The sequence below is a fragment of the Columba livia genome, chromosome 7 (genome assembly GCF_036013475.1).
Source record: "Columba livia isolate bColLiv1 breed racing homer chromosome 7, bColLiv1.pat.W.v2, whole genome shotgun sequence".
Taxonomy (NCBI): Eukaryota; Metazoa; Chordata; class Aves; order Columbiformes; family Columbidae; genus Columba; species Columba livia.
Window position 1 is genome coordinate 33,050,650 of NC_088608.1, and position 18,071 is coordinate 33,068,720.

Here is an 18,071-nt window from a genome sequence, read left to right on the forward strand (position 1 = left end):
CAAGGAGCATCTCCTGAACTCTGACCCTCTTTGTTGACAACCTTTCCCTGACAAGACTCCTAAATACCTAAATTAGGATGGCACAGTTCAGCACCAAGTCCTCGCATTCAAAATGTGCCACTCCTTGTCCCTTCCCCTACCTTACACACTTACCAGTGCTGGTCGTATGCAGAGACGTGTGTCTTTCACATTTCCATTCACCTCTGCCGTTACCAGTACAGACGCACTGAAGCAAGTTTCCACGGTTGTCCTTCTTGCTCCAGGTGTCTCCAATTCTGTAGGAATTCTTGGTGTCATGGTCATTGCACCTATCTGAATAAGGAACATGACTGTTAGCTAGTTCTGCATTAGATGGCTTCACCATGCAGTTTATAGTACTGAACCACCAACACTATCAAACGAGCTGATAGTTTAAAGCCTTTATTGAAAGCCCACCTCATTTTCTGCAGCCCACAAGTCCAATATGCACTAAAGCCTGCATCAAACTGCATGGGCTGAAATAATCCGAAAATCCTGATGCTTTGGTCTAAGGGAAAATTCCCATTTATTTCCAGAACCGTAACTTTACTTTGTAGCCATTGTCGAAGTTACCATAATAACATTCCTAGTGTGAACATGGTAAGCTGTGTTCAAAATCAATGTGAAAAAGCACATTCTGGACTGAAAACATTCCTGCTAGTTTCTTTCAAAGTTATTTCTTTTAAGTGGAATTCTTTGGAGCGGTATCATTTCATACTATACACAGGGCATAGTTCAAGTTTGGGTCTCTCCATCACCTGAAAGAAACTAAAACCTATTTGAGGATGATATGATAAATTCAATTTCTTCCAAAAGAAGTGTGCATGAAGCTTCAGTAAAATTAATATAAACTGCTCATGTCATACCAGGTATATTAGACTTTCTAAATCTCCCTGTTGTCTTTAATAACCCCCAGCCCCTGATGAATTGAGCAAATGGGTTCAAAGGACAGCATAACAAACTACTTTTGTCTGGGTGCCAGATCCACATGGATTAACTAGTTCTTCTTCCATTACAACATTTTACCTTCTTATTCAAGGGCAACTTGATACAGTGGCTCAAATATAATAATGGATCAATGAACATGGATTTATGAAGAACTGTGGAAGGACATATGCATCACACCAGACTGCCACTGAAAGAACACACTAGATAGAATATCTATATTGAAAACACATTACTAATTCACAGAAGTGAAAGTGAACGAAACTTTGAGTATTTGCCAGAAGAGTGGTAAATTTGCAATGCATTCATAATGTAATTTGGCATATGTGAAAAAAAAAACAAACACTGTCTTATGGACACTCAGATCCTCAAGTTAGACAATGAAAAGCTGAAATAACCCCCAAGAAATCAGCTGTGGTTCTGGAAAATGCTGACCATAGAAGATACATAACTGAAGTATAATGCCACTTTGTGGGCTACAGCTATCATTTTACATACATAAATTTGAATTTCTCTATTTGATTACATTTGGAAAACACAATGAAAAATGAACAGGTCATTATATTGCAAATTCCCCTATGAAACAATAGTGCAGACCTGAGTTAAGGAAGGAAAGATACTGCCAAATCATTTTTATTAGTAATAATAACTCCTCCAAAATTCACAAACACCACATTCTGTTTTATTCATTCCTATCTAACAGCTAATGATTTTTCCCCATGTGTTTAACAGACTTCATATTGTCAAGGCTGGTTTCATTTTTATAGCTTATTTCTTGACGGAGTCTCTCCAGATATTCAGTTTTAGGCCAACCCTCCTTAGTGGTTTAGTTCTTTACAGGTCTGCTGTTTATATCAGCAGAAAGCCATTATCTGTATGCCCCAAGGCAACTGCATATGAAGCAATTTAAAGGCTACAGAAGAGTTTCTCAAACCTTGCATAACAAAGGTGTAAGGTACAAAGATAAATTTTCTTGAGGGAACTGGTGTAAACTGTGGTAGCTCCAAAACAGAGCTTGCTCCTAACAAAATTGGAGCAGAAGGTAGACAAACAAGTGAGATTCTAGATTTTAAAAGCCCTGTTTGCTTTGCAAATACAAATAAAATGGAATATTTATGGTAGTGTCCTCCAATGATGTAAAAATTAAAAAGTCACCTGTGCTGGTAAAGCATGTTTGCACTGAAGAAAAAATGGCGGGATGACAAGTGAGATGGGAGAGCAGATAAAACAAACCCTGGTTTAGCTAATATATGTTAAACAGTAATAAAGAGAAAAAATAAGAAGACATTTTAATCTGACAGATCCTGCTGTTAGAGCGGGTAACTATTTTTCTTTAAAAGCACCTAATTGTCCCTCAGGCTACTTTAGAAAACAGCAGCAGAGACATTCAGCCACTCTCCACCATTTTGCAGACCAAGCAATTCTCTCCAGCTTCCTGGGGGAGAATGTGTAACTGTGACTCAGCTGGCCTGTGGGTTTCTTAAACCTTTCTCTCTAGAGCAGATTAAAACCCCAAACAAACCAGTAATTCTATCACCAGCTCTCTGGTGTGTCCCCAGGTTGCAAATAGCAGCCGGGACGCACAAATGCTCCCCTCTCACCTCAGAGGGGTCCGTTTCCTACCCCTCCTCAGGAGATGGCCAACCCTCTAACAAGGGCAGAAAAATAAATACCTTTTCTGATGCAAGAAAGGTTTGAGAAATAAATAAGATAAATAAAACGTATCAGCTGGCAGGTGCCAGGCCAGCGCTTACTTCTGGAGGTGCAGGTGATGCGGCCGCTGCCCTCGCCCAGGCAGGTGCAATCCACCATCATCCAGCCCTGGTACGGCTTCTCCCAGGTCTCGCCGACCACGTAGGACGTCCCGGCCGTGTTGTCATAGCACCGTTCAGCTGTGGAAAGGAAGGAAGAGGATGAGCATCTGCCCCGGGCCACCCCACACGGGATCGCCTCAGAGAAGATGAGAACATGTCCATGTGCCCTGACTGAACCAGGGAAGGAGTCGCCACCTACCCACGGGCTTGCAGGTCCACTCGCCCTTCCCGTTGCCCAGGCACACGCATTCCAGCATGTAGCCGCCCGTCTCGTGGGGCCGGCGCCAGGTATCACCGATCTTGTAGGACTGGCCACCCTCATGGCAGCGATCTGAAGCAGGAGAGAGAACAGCTGAGAGGCCACACTGGGAACAGCACCATGGGGACAAGGTAAGAGCCACCTGGATGGGGCGAAGGGGGTCAGTTGGGGCAAGTCATTGCCTCCTCCTCCAGCCTGCAAAATGGCGTCCGCCATTTCCCATTGGTACCCGCCATTTTCTGTCAGCTCCTGCCCAGCATTTCCTACGCCTCCCAAGCCCCATCCACTCTCTTCAGCTAATCCCCTCTATGTTTCCAACCACAGCTGAAAGGGGAATGCTGGGGCCTGAGGATGTTCTGTTTCTGCCTGAGGCTCCATCTCGTTCTGAGGTGGCACCACTTGGACCTCTCTGTGGCTGTCTTTATACAGCATGATGGACATGGCAGCCAGGCCAGCATGTGGAGAATAAGCAAGTGCTTGGTGTGACACCCTGGTGGGACATCAGTCCTCTCGGGTTTGGAAACCCTGCCCTAGAAAGGCAGATTCTGAACCCATCAGTGCCCTAAAGCCCTGAGGTAGTCCGGACCCAACACCTGGCCCAGGCTCAGGGAGGGAAACATGGTGAGGGGCAGTTTGCAAATACACGGTCTTTTTCCAAGACAAAAAAAGGAGGAATATGCATCCAGTCATTTATTAGGAGCCACTAAAATGTTTTGTTGGTTCATTTATGAAAGCAGGGAATCTAAGAGTTGTAAAGATTGACTCCAAGCCAGCTGCAGTCAGTGAGACTCTCCAGTGAGCTCTAAAACAGGCTGATGTTGAGGAAACGAGACTGCTCTTATGTTAGCAATTTCCTTACTGACTCTTTCTTTTCTTACAACACTTATCATCCCTGCCCAATAAAATGCCATTAAATTCAGAAGGACTTCAGCTCTACTTGTTAGATTCAATACTTTTTTTCCATGCTATAATGATGGCTGGCTTCCGAGTCCTCTGTAGCAACGCTACTAGCATCAGCATGTGTCTTAAATAATGAAACTGGATACTTTTAAGAACAAGACTTTTCTCAAAAGGTGCCTCAGGGACTTTGAAAGCTCAGTCTAGAAGTCCTGACACACAGTGATCTTCATGTGCAAGTCTAATTACGAAATGAAGGGAAATTGTGAACAATTCAGTGACTCAGTAAGGAAAGGATTTCCAGACAGACATGAAAGGGAGAGCTGAGGAGAAAGGACCAAGGAAGAGAGGGAGGAACAAGAGGAAAGTTTGGGTCAGGCTGGTGAAAAAGGAATTGCAGAAACACATTGAGCTGGTGTCTGGATACCAAATCCCAGCTCCCTCAGGGACAAGTGTTGGAATGACATTTTTGGAAGACAGAGGGACTGGCTCTCAGGTGGTGTTTATTATTATTTATTCAGAGTAGTCCCATTAATGCTGACAGTGTTATTCTGACTCACCAGCTGCAAAACAGACCCCAACTCCTCTTTCCAGTAAAAAAAATTACTTTCAAAAAAGCGCTTGTGAAGAAGTAACACTCTTGTACACAGTAAAAGTACTAACCCATAGGGCTGGAACTAACAGTAATTTTGGCCTATGTTTTTACACATAGCACTTTACCTTCTAAATAAAAGAGGAATTTGATTGTGCAAATGTATGTATTTGGGGCAAGAACTTTCAGTTCCAAGATTGCAATGGGCTTTGTATTAAACCTCCCCAAGTTTAGCTAATAGGCATTGGGAATATTGTGTAAGTTGCTCTGGAAAATATGACACTAAGGAACAATAGCTGTAGTAATAGGCTCTTAGTTACATACTGGCAATGGTGCAGCTGATTCTCCCACGTCCAGCTCCAATGCAAGTACAGTCCCAGATCATGGAGTCCTTGGGGCGCTCATATGTCTCCCCTACTCGGTAAGTGGATCCAGTGTATTTGTCAAAGCAAGTCTCTTCAGCTACGAGGAGAGAAAAAAAATAAATCAACTTCATGTAACCATGCCAGTAACACGTACAGTCAACAGAAACGCATATTCCTTGTTTGCTCACACACAGATGCTCTTTTTTTTTCTGGGGAAAAATCCTATCAGTCTCCTGGGATGGAACAGCTGAGAGGAAGTTGGGTGAAATTCGTCCCCCTGAAGGTCCCCATGATACTGAATAACCTCAGCTTCCCTCCCCCAGGGAACCAGAGGCTGAGCACGGCATGTGGACATGCATGCCCTGAAAGGATCGATCCCCACTGTCTGAAGTGCAGGACAGAAGATAGGAGGGTGCATACATCCCCCAGCAGCTGTGTGCTTTGTCATGATAATGATCCTTGTTCTGACCTGGCAAAAAATTGAGTATATTAATCCCAAATTCTACAGCAATCCCACCAAAGTCAGCAGCACTACTTGCTACTTGTTCACACTTGCACGAGTGATTACAGAATGGTAATGTCAGAGCTGACACCAGACTTCAGATTCATAACAGAGCAACCTTCTTCACTAGTGGATGGATAAAGTTAACTATGACATATGGGAAACTTGCTATTGGACTTGGAAATCCCTGCAGGAAAATGAAAGCTAGATTACACCCTCTTTAATGGGGGCGTAAGTAATGGGGGAGTAAGGTGACTAAGTACTCCTTAAAATACTCTAGCCGTGAGGCAGGCAGCACACAAGCCTTGCAGAACAGATTGCTGGGACATTCCCATCTGTCTTACATGAACACTATCAGCCAGGAACCAGTTTTTCTCTTATATCTCCAGAGCAGCATAAAGGAGTTATAGCAAACCAGTGGCTGCAGGCCAATAAATACAGATAGATCGCATCTGATAATCTAAACTACGCTGCATCCCAGAGAGACACATCTTCCAGCAGATGTTGCATTTAAAGTTCTTGCTGTTACCTAAATTTTTCCTGAAGAAGACTAAACAATCTCATTTTACACTCCATTATAGAAAGCTCACAGCAAGGCTGGGGGGCTGTGGAAAGTTGTAAGTTGAAATATTTTTAAACAAGCTGACGACATTGCACAGCTATGAAAAGTTGGGGTGAAGCAATCAAACAGCACAGAGCCAGAGCTGCAAAGTGAGTCCAGATTTGAACTGCCCCATGTGAGTCCAGGAGTCAGTTCAGTTCATTATAAAGAAGAGGTTGGCTCCAAAATTAATGTTTAGATCCAATCCTCCAGAGAGATGAGTGATGTTTGGCTCAGGATTCTGGTGGCAGGCCCATTGCTAATGAAAAGCATTTCTTAATATCCCAAGCCAGATCTTCAATGTAATGGAGTGTGGATCCATTACCGACCCCAAGTACCAAGCTTCAGATGAAAACCCACTCTGCTAGTTACAACTTGATACAAGGCTCAGCTTAGCGTCAAAAGCCATTCTGGGGTCTTGATGCAGACCACAAAGACCACCAACTTACGCTCAGGCTTGCTTTCGCAGTTAAACCCTCTGCTTCCACCATAGCAGGTACAGACCAGTGTGTTTCCCAGGTAAATGCGCTCCCACTGCTCGTTTATCTGATAGTACCTTCCATTGTCAAAACAGGTCTCTGGTAGGGGAGAGGAGGGAGGAAGCAGAGTGGTCAAAGGAAGAAAAGTTTGGAGTTACCGAGGGAAGGGCACAGGCAAACTGCGCCTGCAGCGGGCACACGTGTGCGGGTCCCGCTGCGACCAGGAGAGAGAAAAAGCCACCCCGGGGGTCACCCAGCGGGGCCGGGGCTCCGGCTCCCGCCGCACTCCGCGGGCTCGGGGCAAGACTCGTGTCCCGAGGGACCAGCCCGAGTCCCCCCGCCGTGCCCTTGCCGCGCCCGCGGGACCCCATCCTGGCGCGGTACTCACGCTTGCCCTGCGCGGGGACGCCCTGCGGTACCGAGGTGGTCTGTGCCTGCCGCCGGCTCTTGCCGCCGCCTCCGCGGCGCTGTCCGCCGCCACCCCCCGCCGCCGCAGCCCCCAGGCAGAGGGCGAGCAGCGCCAGCCGCCACACGGTGCGCCCCGGCATGCTGGCACGGAACGGCACGGCTCGCAGGCAGCCCGACGGACGGGACGGCGGCGCCGCCCGGGCCCTATATAGGCGGGCGGTGCGGGGAGGGGGCAGCCGCCGACGCCCCGGCGCCCATTGGCCTCGGCGGCCGCCACCGCCCCGTCGAGCGCAGCCGCCCCGGCCCGGCCGCCACAAAGGGCCGAGGCGGCCGGGGCGGGGGCTGCGAGCCCTGGACAGTGCGGGGAGCCCGGCCGGGGTGAGAGGCTCGTCCCCGCAAGAAAAAAGGGCTGGAAAGCGGTTGTGCCATTTTGTGGAACGTTTGGCTCGATAAAATGGCTTTTTTGGGGGAGAGACAAACTTTTCTTTTTACTTTGAGCAACTCTGCCTGTAAGCTGATACCACTCCTTTCAGGAGAAATAATGCTCTGCCTAGGGGAGAAGGTGAGGTGTAACATACATGTACAAGTTGGAAATAGGAAAACCTTAAGTGATGTTTTATCTACTGCTGGTAACTCAAGGTTAGAATCTTTCACACCTCATTTGGAAAAAATGGTGTGGTTACATTCCGTTCAAATTAACTTTAATAGCATCCTGCTCTGATTTTATTCCTTGCTGTCCAAAATCAATTCTGAGAACAAAAGAAAAGTGAAAAAAAAAAGAAATGCTAGGCTTTGATCCCCTTTTAAGCATATGGGATCTTCAGCGTGATGTTCTAATGTAACGCTGCTGTATACAAATTTTCTCATGCTCTTTCCCCTGTGTTCTTCCCATAGCCATCTCTGTTGCTTTGGGGAGGGATGTCCTCTTCCCTACTTTGAAGGAATACTGCAAAGCGGAGAGCATGCACTGTAATTGTGGGTCTCCAACAAGAAACTGCTAGTGGGCAAAGCACATTGTGTCCCATTCTGGTACAGCAGCTGGACCCGCACTCAAGTTCAGACCCTCTAGGAAGGTTGTGTTGCTCACCATTTTTGTATCTCCCCTGCATATTCTGTCTTGGCAGAGTGATTATTAATCTAAAAGTCTGTTGTGGTTCCTGATCTATTAAAGCAAGTCTTCAGACAAACGTGAGTGTGAAGCACTCTGCAGTGTTTCCAGACATCTTAAGCTGAACATCCACAAGTCTCCATAATTGTTCCTCAGCAAGCTGGGCACCAAGCTCTAGTTCCACTTGCTGCAAAACAATTGTATTATCTTTACTGAAATGCAAGCAGTAATGTCTCACTTGGGATGAAGACTCTTTCAGTAGACAGTGTACAGATCCATCACATTGTTCCAAGAAAACAGGTAGTTGTGATATCAGGTATCTGTTTTCAAATAAATTTCTATTCCTCTGTATGAGGAATGCCCGCAGATACATTAACACAAGCTTCCCTGCTGAAAACTTACTGGAACTTGAAACCTGACCTGGCAATTGAGGTGAGCTGTGGTGAGCTAATTCCCATCTTTCCTAATTTTTATTTTTAGATCTACAGTGCTGCATTTTTATATTTTTTTTGAGTTACCGGACACACATTATCCTCAAAATAATCATGGAACTAAGATGGCCATAGCGAGGGAGAGCATTAGCTTTTGAAGTAGGACACGTCATCATAAACTAGGAAATATATGGGTTCTTAAAATGAGAATCTGCTTTCAGAAAACATTCCTGCTTTTCTGAGACCTAAGATATGAAGAGTCATCCTCAAATTCCAGCTTACAGCATATCTGGAATTCTCTGATAAAAGCAAGGAGAAAAGGACATTGTTGGAAAATGAAGCTGTATGACCATTTATAACTGGGATGTACTCTACCCAACCTGCTCCAAAGGAAGCATTACTGAGTGGAAATCAGTGGAAAATAAGGGTTTTCCTTCTAGGAAACACATATATGCAATGAGGAGGCATTATTAGGTCATTTTTCCGGTTACTCTGTATAGGTCTTGGTTGAATTTTCAGTGTAGCGCTGCTTCTGCACAGCGCTTCCTTCTGCACACCCTTTCAGTGAGTTTGTGAACAGGCCCCGCTGCTGCTACCAGCTGCTGATTAAGCTCAATTAACATGGAAAAGGAAAGGGTAATGAAGAATCCAAGTACAGGAGGATTATGGTAAATAAAAATCACTAGGGGAACCATGCTTAAAATGTAAAAGCTAAGTACAGGTAATCCGTAGTGAACAGGGTATGGTGGAACAAGCAAACATGAGGAAGCAACCAGCAGCCTTCACTGTTGAACAAGAGCCCGCGTGTGCTGGATTTTGTGCAAACACAGCCAAAGAGTACACCAGGGAGTCTGTAACCTCTGTAGGTTTAGGCACACATGAGGCTGGTGCAAAAGGAATTGCGGTTTTTGCATTGTTCTTTAAGCATCTGGACAACTTTTTTTTCAAGGAAAATGCTTCCAGAACCAGCAGGATGCAGAAAATGCTTTGCAAGAGTTCATCTAATCCTGAAGCATGGATTTTTATGCTACACAATAAGCCAACTTATTTCTCACTGGCAAAAATATGTTGACTGTGATGGTTGCTATTTTGATTAATAAAGATGTGTTTGAGCCTAGTTATAACGATTTAAAATTCAGGATCCAAAACTGCAATTACTACCAGCTCTCTGCAGGCATTAGAGGTGGAGAGTCTTCTAGATCCATTTCCAGGACGCTGCTTTTAGTGACCCCCATTTCCATCATGCTGCCTTAAGTGACCATTTTTAAATGGCATTTAAAAGATTCATGTATTGTATATACTCCTATGAAGGCTAAATGATCAACATTGACCTTATTTTTGCCTGCTTTAAGTCCAGTTAATGTAATTTTGTGTTGCACTTAGGTCTTCAAGGACAGTATGAGTATTTACACCAAATTGAAAACTGAATTTAGTCAGAAAACTGAATGAGAAATACAGAGTTAGCAAGTGTGTGGCTCTAATGCTTTCCACAGTATTAGTTACACAAATACAGAGACAAATGTAAGATTCTTGTTTAAGAAAACATTACTGGAAGCACACAAAACAAACCAATAATTTTCAACAATGCTCAAATTAGTTTCTTGCATAGCCATCCTTTATTAGCAGCCAGAAATAATCTTAGGAGTCGTATGTCAACACAATTTGGAACAGCCTGGTTTCACTTCTAAAGGATTCTCTGACACTAATTATGATGCAAACATGTAGTAATTATTATATTGTGTGCTGTTAGACTTTCTGAGATGTCTCCAGCTTATTTTGGGCAATGGATGTAACTCCTGTGCCTGTCCTGCTGTCAGTTTGTCCCTCAAGCTAGCAGGAAATGAAAGGATGAGGTACCTGAAGTCTTTCTTAGGATTAGGTCAGTTTGAATTTATAACCAACCTTCCACAGTTTTTGCATCCGAATAAGGATTAAGAATTTCCTAAATCTCTGCCATGAGTATTCTGATTCATGTTTTTGGTCTTTTAGAATTTTTTTTTTCTACTGAAATTCTAACTTTTCAACTCTTGGCTAGAAAAGGCACATGCCTTTATAATGTTCTCCTGACTTTTGTTGCTCCATTGTATAGCTCTGCAGATAAACCTTTCCACTGGGCTGATTTAATTTCCTTTACTGCACACACTTGTGGGGGGCTGCACATATGACTGGGAGCACGGTCTGTCCCTGTAACCATTCTCTTGCAAATTCCAGTAGTAAGAAGGGAAAATGAATCAATAGAGAAAGGACCAAGCCAGATCACTTGTTATTCTTTTAGCAACCTTAGAAGAGAGGCCACATGGACCTAATAATCTCCTTCTAAGATTATCACTCATAGGAACAAGAACCTAAAAGACAAGAGGTCAGGATTCCTCTCCTTGACATTGGGAGACCATTAAACGCTTCCTGCAGTTCTCAAATATTTTGCAAGAACTCCTGTTGCGAGCTGAAAATTTCTGAATCATCATAATTTCAAGTCTGTGGTTTTTGTTAGGTCACAGAAAATTCCATTTGAAGGCTGCTGAGGCTCTACTGCACAGTGCTTCATTCACTCCTGAGTGTCTCGTCCAGGAATCTGGAACATCGCTCTATAAATGAAATTCATTCCTTCTGCCGGTTAACTGCAATGTACTGGTACGTAACCTCCTCCCGGCTCTCAGTGTAGGGATGAATTTCATCGTGTATAAAAGGTCCCTAACAGGGCATTAATTAGATCTTTGGCGCTCTCAATGGAAATTCCCTTCTCTTTTCCCTCCTCCCCAATCATTCCTAATGAAATGTTCAGTGTCATCCAACACAAAAAAATGCGTTTCCTTTCTCTAGCTGTCCGTGGATTGTGTTATTTAGTTTGGTCTACCCAAACTGTCGTAGTTTGCCAGTAATGAGTAGTTCATAGCCTCGGCTCCTGTTTTGCAGTTGTGTCTGCAGTACTGCCAGCCCCAGGTGTTTAACTCATGAGTCACACCCTGTGAAGTCAGAGGAGCATCTTTGGAGGGCAGGGAAGAAGAGATTTTCATTCTTTTCCAGGTAGAGGGGTTCTTTTGGGGATTTCAGGCTGTTTGCTTGTGTTCTTGATTCTTTAAGGAGGTGTTTATATCACATACAAAGTGATTTCATCACATACAAAGTGATTTAAGAATGGAAGCTGAGATTCTGACATGCTTTCTGATGCCAGAACATCAAGAAAAATTAGAACTCTCATGAGACCCATGACAACCTGAATTGGTAGGCACGTAGCATGTGACAGACCCTTGTTCACAGAAAAAGCTTTTGGAAGGGCAATACCAGCTTCAAAGAGCTGAAAACATGTTCTTCATAACATTTTGAGATTTTCACAGATGCCCAAATCCTGTTCATGTTGCCTAAATGCTTTGGAAATCTCAGCCTGATGCCCTGCTGGGAATGTTCTGCGTCCCTTCTGGGAACTTGTCAGAGCAGGTCTGGGAATCTGAATCGGTGGTTTGGGATGTTGTGAGCACCACTGAATGGGTGGGGCCTGGCTTGGGACAGCAAACACAGTGTTGCCAGCTCCTGAACGAAATGTTATTTTAGGCGGAGTTGGAACTATTTTATCTTCACAAAGGATGTTTGATCTCCCCAGTTGATATCTGCCCTGCTCAAAGGGAATCCCCCTCTAACTGGCTGCTTGTGCCACTTATTTTCCTCCCTTCAGCAGTTAAATAGCTCCCAAGGACCACTGCAGGGAATGGTCAAGACTTCTCCTCCAGCTCATGGCCCAGTGCTCCTTACATGGAAGGAAATGGGGTTCTGCAGCTTCTCCTCAAAGCAAAGATGAGAGAGCTCCAAAAGGCCCTGAAATGGGGCTACTGGGACAAAATGTGCTGGAAAGAGGATTGGTGTGAGGAGCCTGGGCAGCCCGGGGGGTTTGCATTGCTGAGCACGGGGGTTACAGATCACCCATCAGGAGCCAGAAACCACCTCTACAATCAACAGGGGAGAATTAGCAACACCCGTAACAGTGTGAAAACTTGTACATGTTAAGCATGGACAAAGGAAGGAAAAAAGTTATGACAGCTGGTACGGCACAGTTTCTTATGACTGTTCTTTTCTTTTGAATTTTTGTGTTTTGGCCAAAATCCCACCCGGTGGTGGTGATGGGGGAAGGCTCCTAATTTCAGTGACTGTTTTGATTTAGTCATTATGGTTTTCTAACAATAACTTGACTTTTGAGTAATACAGGTTTTTTCTTTTAGGGGAAGGACAACAGTTAGTTATGTCAATGTTGTTAGCATAGCTTGCATCTCCCTCAAAACCCAGAAACACAATTGAAACCCTCCCTTTTTCCACATCAGTCTTAAAAGTACTAAAGGAAGTTAAATAACGGTGATATCACCCCCAGCAGCATGAAGTGAACCTGGCCACAAACCCTGGTGTTTGAGTGCAATTGCTTTTATTCTCTCCCAGTGAATATGGCAAATCACTCCAAGTCTTGTTTGGTTTTAGGCAGGCCTGGTCAAAATCCAGAAATAAATGCTAGTGTTGGGTTCAGCTTGGCTTGCTGCGAGGAAGTTGAATACACTGAGCAAGCAAACAGCTATTTATTATGATTATTATTATGATATTTATGATGACAGGTTGAAATTGAGAGTCACAAAGGGCTGAGCTGAGCCAGGAGCATCCAGAAGGAAAATATTTTGGCTCCAAGCTGCAGTTTGTCCTGTTTCCTTCTTACCCCTTCCACCGAGCCCTACATGGAGACAAGGAGTGTGGATACATCTTTGCCAATCTTGAAGGGTTTGCATTTTTTTTTTTTTTTAAATAATTTTCTACTTCTTTTACTGTTAGTAACCTGATTTTTCAGCTGCACTCTCAGAGATGAGAGAATCTCTCACTTTCACTTGTTTTTCAGCCCTGCCCAGAAGTTCTCGCTGGTCGCCTTTTATGCTTTCCAGTTTCTGGGGAAGAACTTGGGTCTTCTCCCTGTCTTCATTCTCACTTTCTTTTCCCTCCTCTTCCAGCCTTTTCCTTCTGGTGGTCCAGGTCTCCTGGCCAGCAAGGTGTTCTTTGGTTTCTGATGTATTTACTTTAACTTGGCTGTTTTTGTGGCCCAGCAACAGTGTCACTTCTCCTGTGGGACTTTCACAACTATTTCTCTTCTGTGGGTGGGACTCCAGCCCAGAGAGAGGCCCAGAACAAGGCAGAAGGGCTGTTTCTGACTTATTCAAACCCTTTGTGGAAGATGAGCTTCTAGCAAAAAATTTTAGTAAAGCAGACTGGAGTTTCATTCTGTATCAATGCGTCAACTCATAATTGGTCTGGTGTCAAGGCATCTTACAGATACAGTTCTTCCCTGGGGAGTTTGCTAGCAGGGAGTTTTGGTCCTATATAGGCATAAGTATTAACAAGATTTCTTTCCTCCCAAGTCACTTCCATTGGAAATCTCTAACTGTAGAGTCAGGCTCAGAAATGAAGCTTCCTCAGTCCTACGCCTCATTGCTTAACTGCTTCTGGTGTAGCTTTATGTTAAAATCTAAATGTGCTTTGATTAATATTTTGTAGAAAGCTGGACCTCACAGCAAAGGACTTTTTGTGCTGACTCAGAGAGTTTCTGCTTTGTCATTACTCCTTTGAATTAATTCCTTACTTTTAAATGTTGATTATAGCAGGCTAGACCCTTTTTTTTTTTTTTCCCAGCACTCAAATTTGGTATTAGTCTGCGTATGTTTCTTTCATTAGAGTCCTTGTTCTGGTTTTGGAGTTACTTTGCAGCTTGGACTGTCTTGGAGTTCACATGTTCAGTCTGTACTGAGCTACCTATCCATGAAATCAGAGAGATTTGGAGCCGATGCTTTCCAACAGTCATTACTTACTTCTTTGACCTTTCTGACAGTATTTACGGAGTTTGCGGTGTTCCTTATTCTTGAGATGATGAATTATTGTAGTAACAATAAATATACATGGTTTTCATGGGCCATTTTATGTAATTCTTTCTGCCCTCTATACTGATACATTCACACCAAAGGAGTTCCTGTGTGCAAATGACAGTTTTATCACAGAGTAGCCATTTACGTGTGATCGACTTAGCCAGATACACTGCAAGAGGTTTTCTGCTGGGACGTCACAAATGAAAGCAACTCAGTCTTCCCAGAACAAGGAGCTGTGCCCATGTTCCAGGAATCCATTTCACTACTTCCAAGTGCTTACACATTGATTATAAAGCTTCAAAGTGTTTTGCAGGAAAGCTGGTGATTCAGACACATCTCTTCTCTTGCAGAATTTGCCTCTGAAGACCCGCAAGTGCCTTTACTGGTGTGTGGGGAAGGGATGGCATCGTAATTTAGCCTGTACTTTCTTGTCTACACCTCTCCTGTAAAGGCACAGGAGCAGTCACCAGGCAGGCACTTAGGCATGTAATGGATGGAAAACTAAAGGCATTACCTGATTACAGTAAGGTGATTGCAGACCAGCTTGTTGAACTGAACAATAAAATTCACATTTTTGTTAAAAGGAGTAGGATTTGGGCCTGTTCATCTAGGGACTTGCCTAATTGGGTAACTATTAGAATTTTCCTTTTATAGATATGGAAACAGAGAAGAAAAAAAAGGGACTTCAAAGGAAATAAAAGCCTAAATAGTTTGAGACAGTCTTGAGAGGAAAGCTTCTCATTGTGTTGTCCAGGATAGCTTTTGGCAACATCAAAAAGCTGATCATAATTCTTAAGTGAAGTAGGAAGTTTTGCAAAGATGCATCATATCTCGTTGTCATATGCTAAAAACAAATATCCCAAAGCTCTTGATGATGCATCTGGTGTTTGTAGCCATTGAATATGTCCCAAGCCAGCCATATTTATTGGAGGCACATTTTTGCTTAGCTGGGTCATGCAGAAGTTAAAGCAAACATTACCTAAACACGTATCATCAAATCAGGGTATTAATCTAGCTAGATTAGTATAAACTCACTTGCTCTCCCTTCCATAGCTGAAAGATTTATAGGGGCAGGTAGAAGCTTCAGAGTCTGGAGATATACATTGCTTCTGCATTTGATTATACTCTCCAGATTTATACACAATGTGGGAAGAGAACATAGCTAACTTTCCAGGAACAGCATTCATATTTTCCATTGAGTGCTTTAGTATAAAATCCAGATTACATGCGCATTAAATGAAGGGAAAGTTTTTGACAGTATGTCTCTTCAATTAATTTATAATCAGAGATGTCGTGTGTAATATTGAAAATAAGTGCTACACATAGCATTTATCTCCTGACTGGCACTTCCTTCTCCCTGTTTTCAGGATCTGTTTCAGTGGTGTGCAGGCACATGGAAATATGGGGTTGTAAAGGGCCTTTCTAAGTCCCTTTAGAGGATATTTTGCTGAAACATAGCTTCTAAAAATTACACTTTTTTCCTCTGGCAAATAAAACAGCCTGGTACATTTCTTATATGGAAAGCTTTGAAGCAGAAAACAAAAAGGGGAAGAGAGGAACATACCTTTGATAGAATTTTTTTGTAGAAGATGGAGCATCTGTCCATGGGAAAGAAAATATTTAAGAGAACAGCATGTTAAGGATCAGAGGAAAATCTGCATTTGTATTTTACCAATGTTGTTGTAAAATGTCTCCTATGTTAGAGCTTTGGGCTCTGGAGTACTGGTGTTTAAGCAACTCTGAAATGCCTGAGGCTCAGGTCAACATACAGACGTGTACCTCCCATGTGACTGAGACCTAAGACTGTTTGACAGGCCAGGTCCAAGAGACTCATGAGTCTAAGTCGCATTGACAGACAGTACGATTTAGGTTTCTTAGTACCTGGGTCTATACAGACATGCCATTTATGCAGCTGGCTCCCGTAGGCACATAGGGTCTGGTAGAAACATGGCCGAGGGGAAGGCAGGTCAGCTGGGGGAAACCCAGTGCTCTGAATTTGTTGCTGTTGTTGACTCATGGCTTAGAGATCTGCAAGGGACTTTTTGTAGATGAAAGGCTCAGATCCTGACCCTGCAAAGTTTAATTAAAGTGTCTAACTTTACCTGTTGCAGGAACTCCACTATTTGATTTACCTTGGCTGTCACTTGAATGAAGTCAGGCATGTGTGTTGTCTCTCTGGAGCCCGCTCCCCACACCTCTGTGAGCAGCGTTTAAATACATCGGTATCCTCAACCTTGCCACTGGGAAAGTGTGTATGAATAAGCTGCATGACAGGGTCATAAATTACATGGAGAGTAGAACAAATCTTGGCAGGAGATCATAGCTGCTAGAGAGATGAGAGCTATGGCAGACACATGAGGAGGAAAGGAAAGGAAAGGAAGACTAATATTTAAGAGGAAGGCAGAAATTTTACTAGTGGACTCTGTTCCATTGAAATGAGACCATTTCTGACCTTGGTTTCTTTGGGAGCAGGCTTGGTTTCCTAATTTCTGTTCAATGGTTTTCTTTTTGTCTAACCTCTCAGGGAAGGAGTGATGCTTTAAGACCATTAGCAAATGTGTCTTCTTCACAGAAAAGCTAAAATCAAACCCATAAGTGCAACCAATTTTTAAGCAGGCTGGAACAATCCCACAAAAGCATATATACTGTGCATGCCTATCTCTAAATCCATGGATTGCATCTATATTCTTAAATTTATGTGTCAGCCTTCACGGACTATGGGCCTAAATATTCTTTCTACAATACATCTAGTGTCCATCACAAAATCTAAACACCATTACTGTGTAAAATTCATTTTTTTCTCTGAAGTTTCATAACCTTATAACATTATTATAAATGTGTTTGAAAACCACAGTGTGACTTTAAGACATGCTTGGAAAACCTTCAAACAATTACAAATATGCACACAAAAAATCTGTGTTTAGATGAGGTAATCCACAAGAGGGTTTCCAGTTGGCCTTTTGAAAACCAACTATTTTATATATAAATGTCAACGTTAATTAAAAATCAACACAAAACAGGAAATAAAAAACCATAATGCTGTGTTGGTTATCATCTGAATATGCTGATTAAGTCCTAACCCATTACTAAGAGTTTATTCCTGTTCTTGGAGACAGTCAAGTTTTTTAAAAGAAAGAAACAGATCTGTACCCACTGGAGGATGCAGCCCATCAGATGATTTCACATTGAAACAAACATGTGCAGAACAATTTTCAAAGACATTGTGGGTCCTTGCACGATGCCTGATTAACAATCAAAATGGAGCATCCTAATCCTTTTGGCATCTGTAAAAATCCCTCCCATGATTTAAGCATATTGGCCAAAGTTCCCTCCCTGGAGAGTTGCTGTTGTCTGCTTAGGCTTATGCCATGAATCAGTGAGACCTCATGAGTTAATATTTGTGTGCTTATGCTCATAGCTGGCTTTTATGAGTGGTACTAAATGGCTTTTTAGATCCGGTCCTCAGATACACAAAATGTGCCTTCCAACACTGCTGCTTATATCCAAGCTGCTGGAGGGAATAGGAAATGGCCTCAGCTTAATCCACCCTCAAGGCAATCTTAAAATGATTAATTCGTGGTTGTCCTCGAGTGCCACACAGCAGGTTTTACTACTACTGAATTTTTCCAGAAATGTACTTGTTTATTACTGCTACATATATTACTGCATTTTTTTAGGGATTGAAAATTATACCAGTGTATTCATGGCACAACTCACTACCTCCCTAGTAGGGCACACACTTGAAAAATTTCCAAATCAGAAATCATGTA

The 18,071-nt window shown here is 43.2% G+C and overlaps 1 protein-coding gene across 5 annotated transcripts in view; it reads right to left on the reverse strand.

Annotated features, from left to right (window-relative positions):
• FN1 (fibronectin 1) overlaps positions 1 to 7,082 on the reverse strand; it is a 54,085-nt gene extending 47,003 nt beyond the window's left edge. For all 5 annotated transcript variants that reach the window (XM_065069092.1, XM_065069095.1, XM_065069094.1 and 2 more), the window contains exons 1-6: positions 6,861 to 7,082; positions 6,443 to 6,571; positions 4,850 to 4,987; positions 2,977 to 3,108; positions 2,718 to 2,855; positions 154 to 312 (exon numbers count right to left, since the gene is read on the reverse strand). In XM_065069092.1, coding sequence (XP_064925164.1) covers positions 154 to 312; positions 2,718 to 2,855; positions 2,977 to 3,108; positions 4,850 to 4,987; positions 6,443 to 6,571; positions 6,861 to 7,020 — 856 coding nt within the window. In that variant the 5' untranslated portion in view covers positions 7,021 to 7,082. The remainder of the gene's footprint in view (positions 1 to 153; positions 313 to 2,717; positions 2,856 to 2,976; positions 3,109 to 4,849; positions 4,988 to 6,442; positions 6,572 to 6,860) is intronic.
• Between the last annotated feature and the right edge of the window lie 10,989 nt (positions 7,083 to 18,071).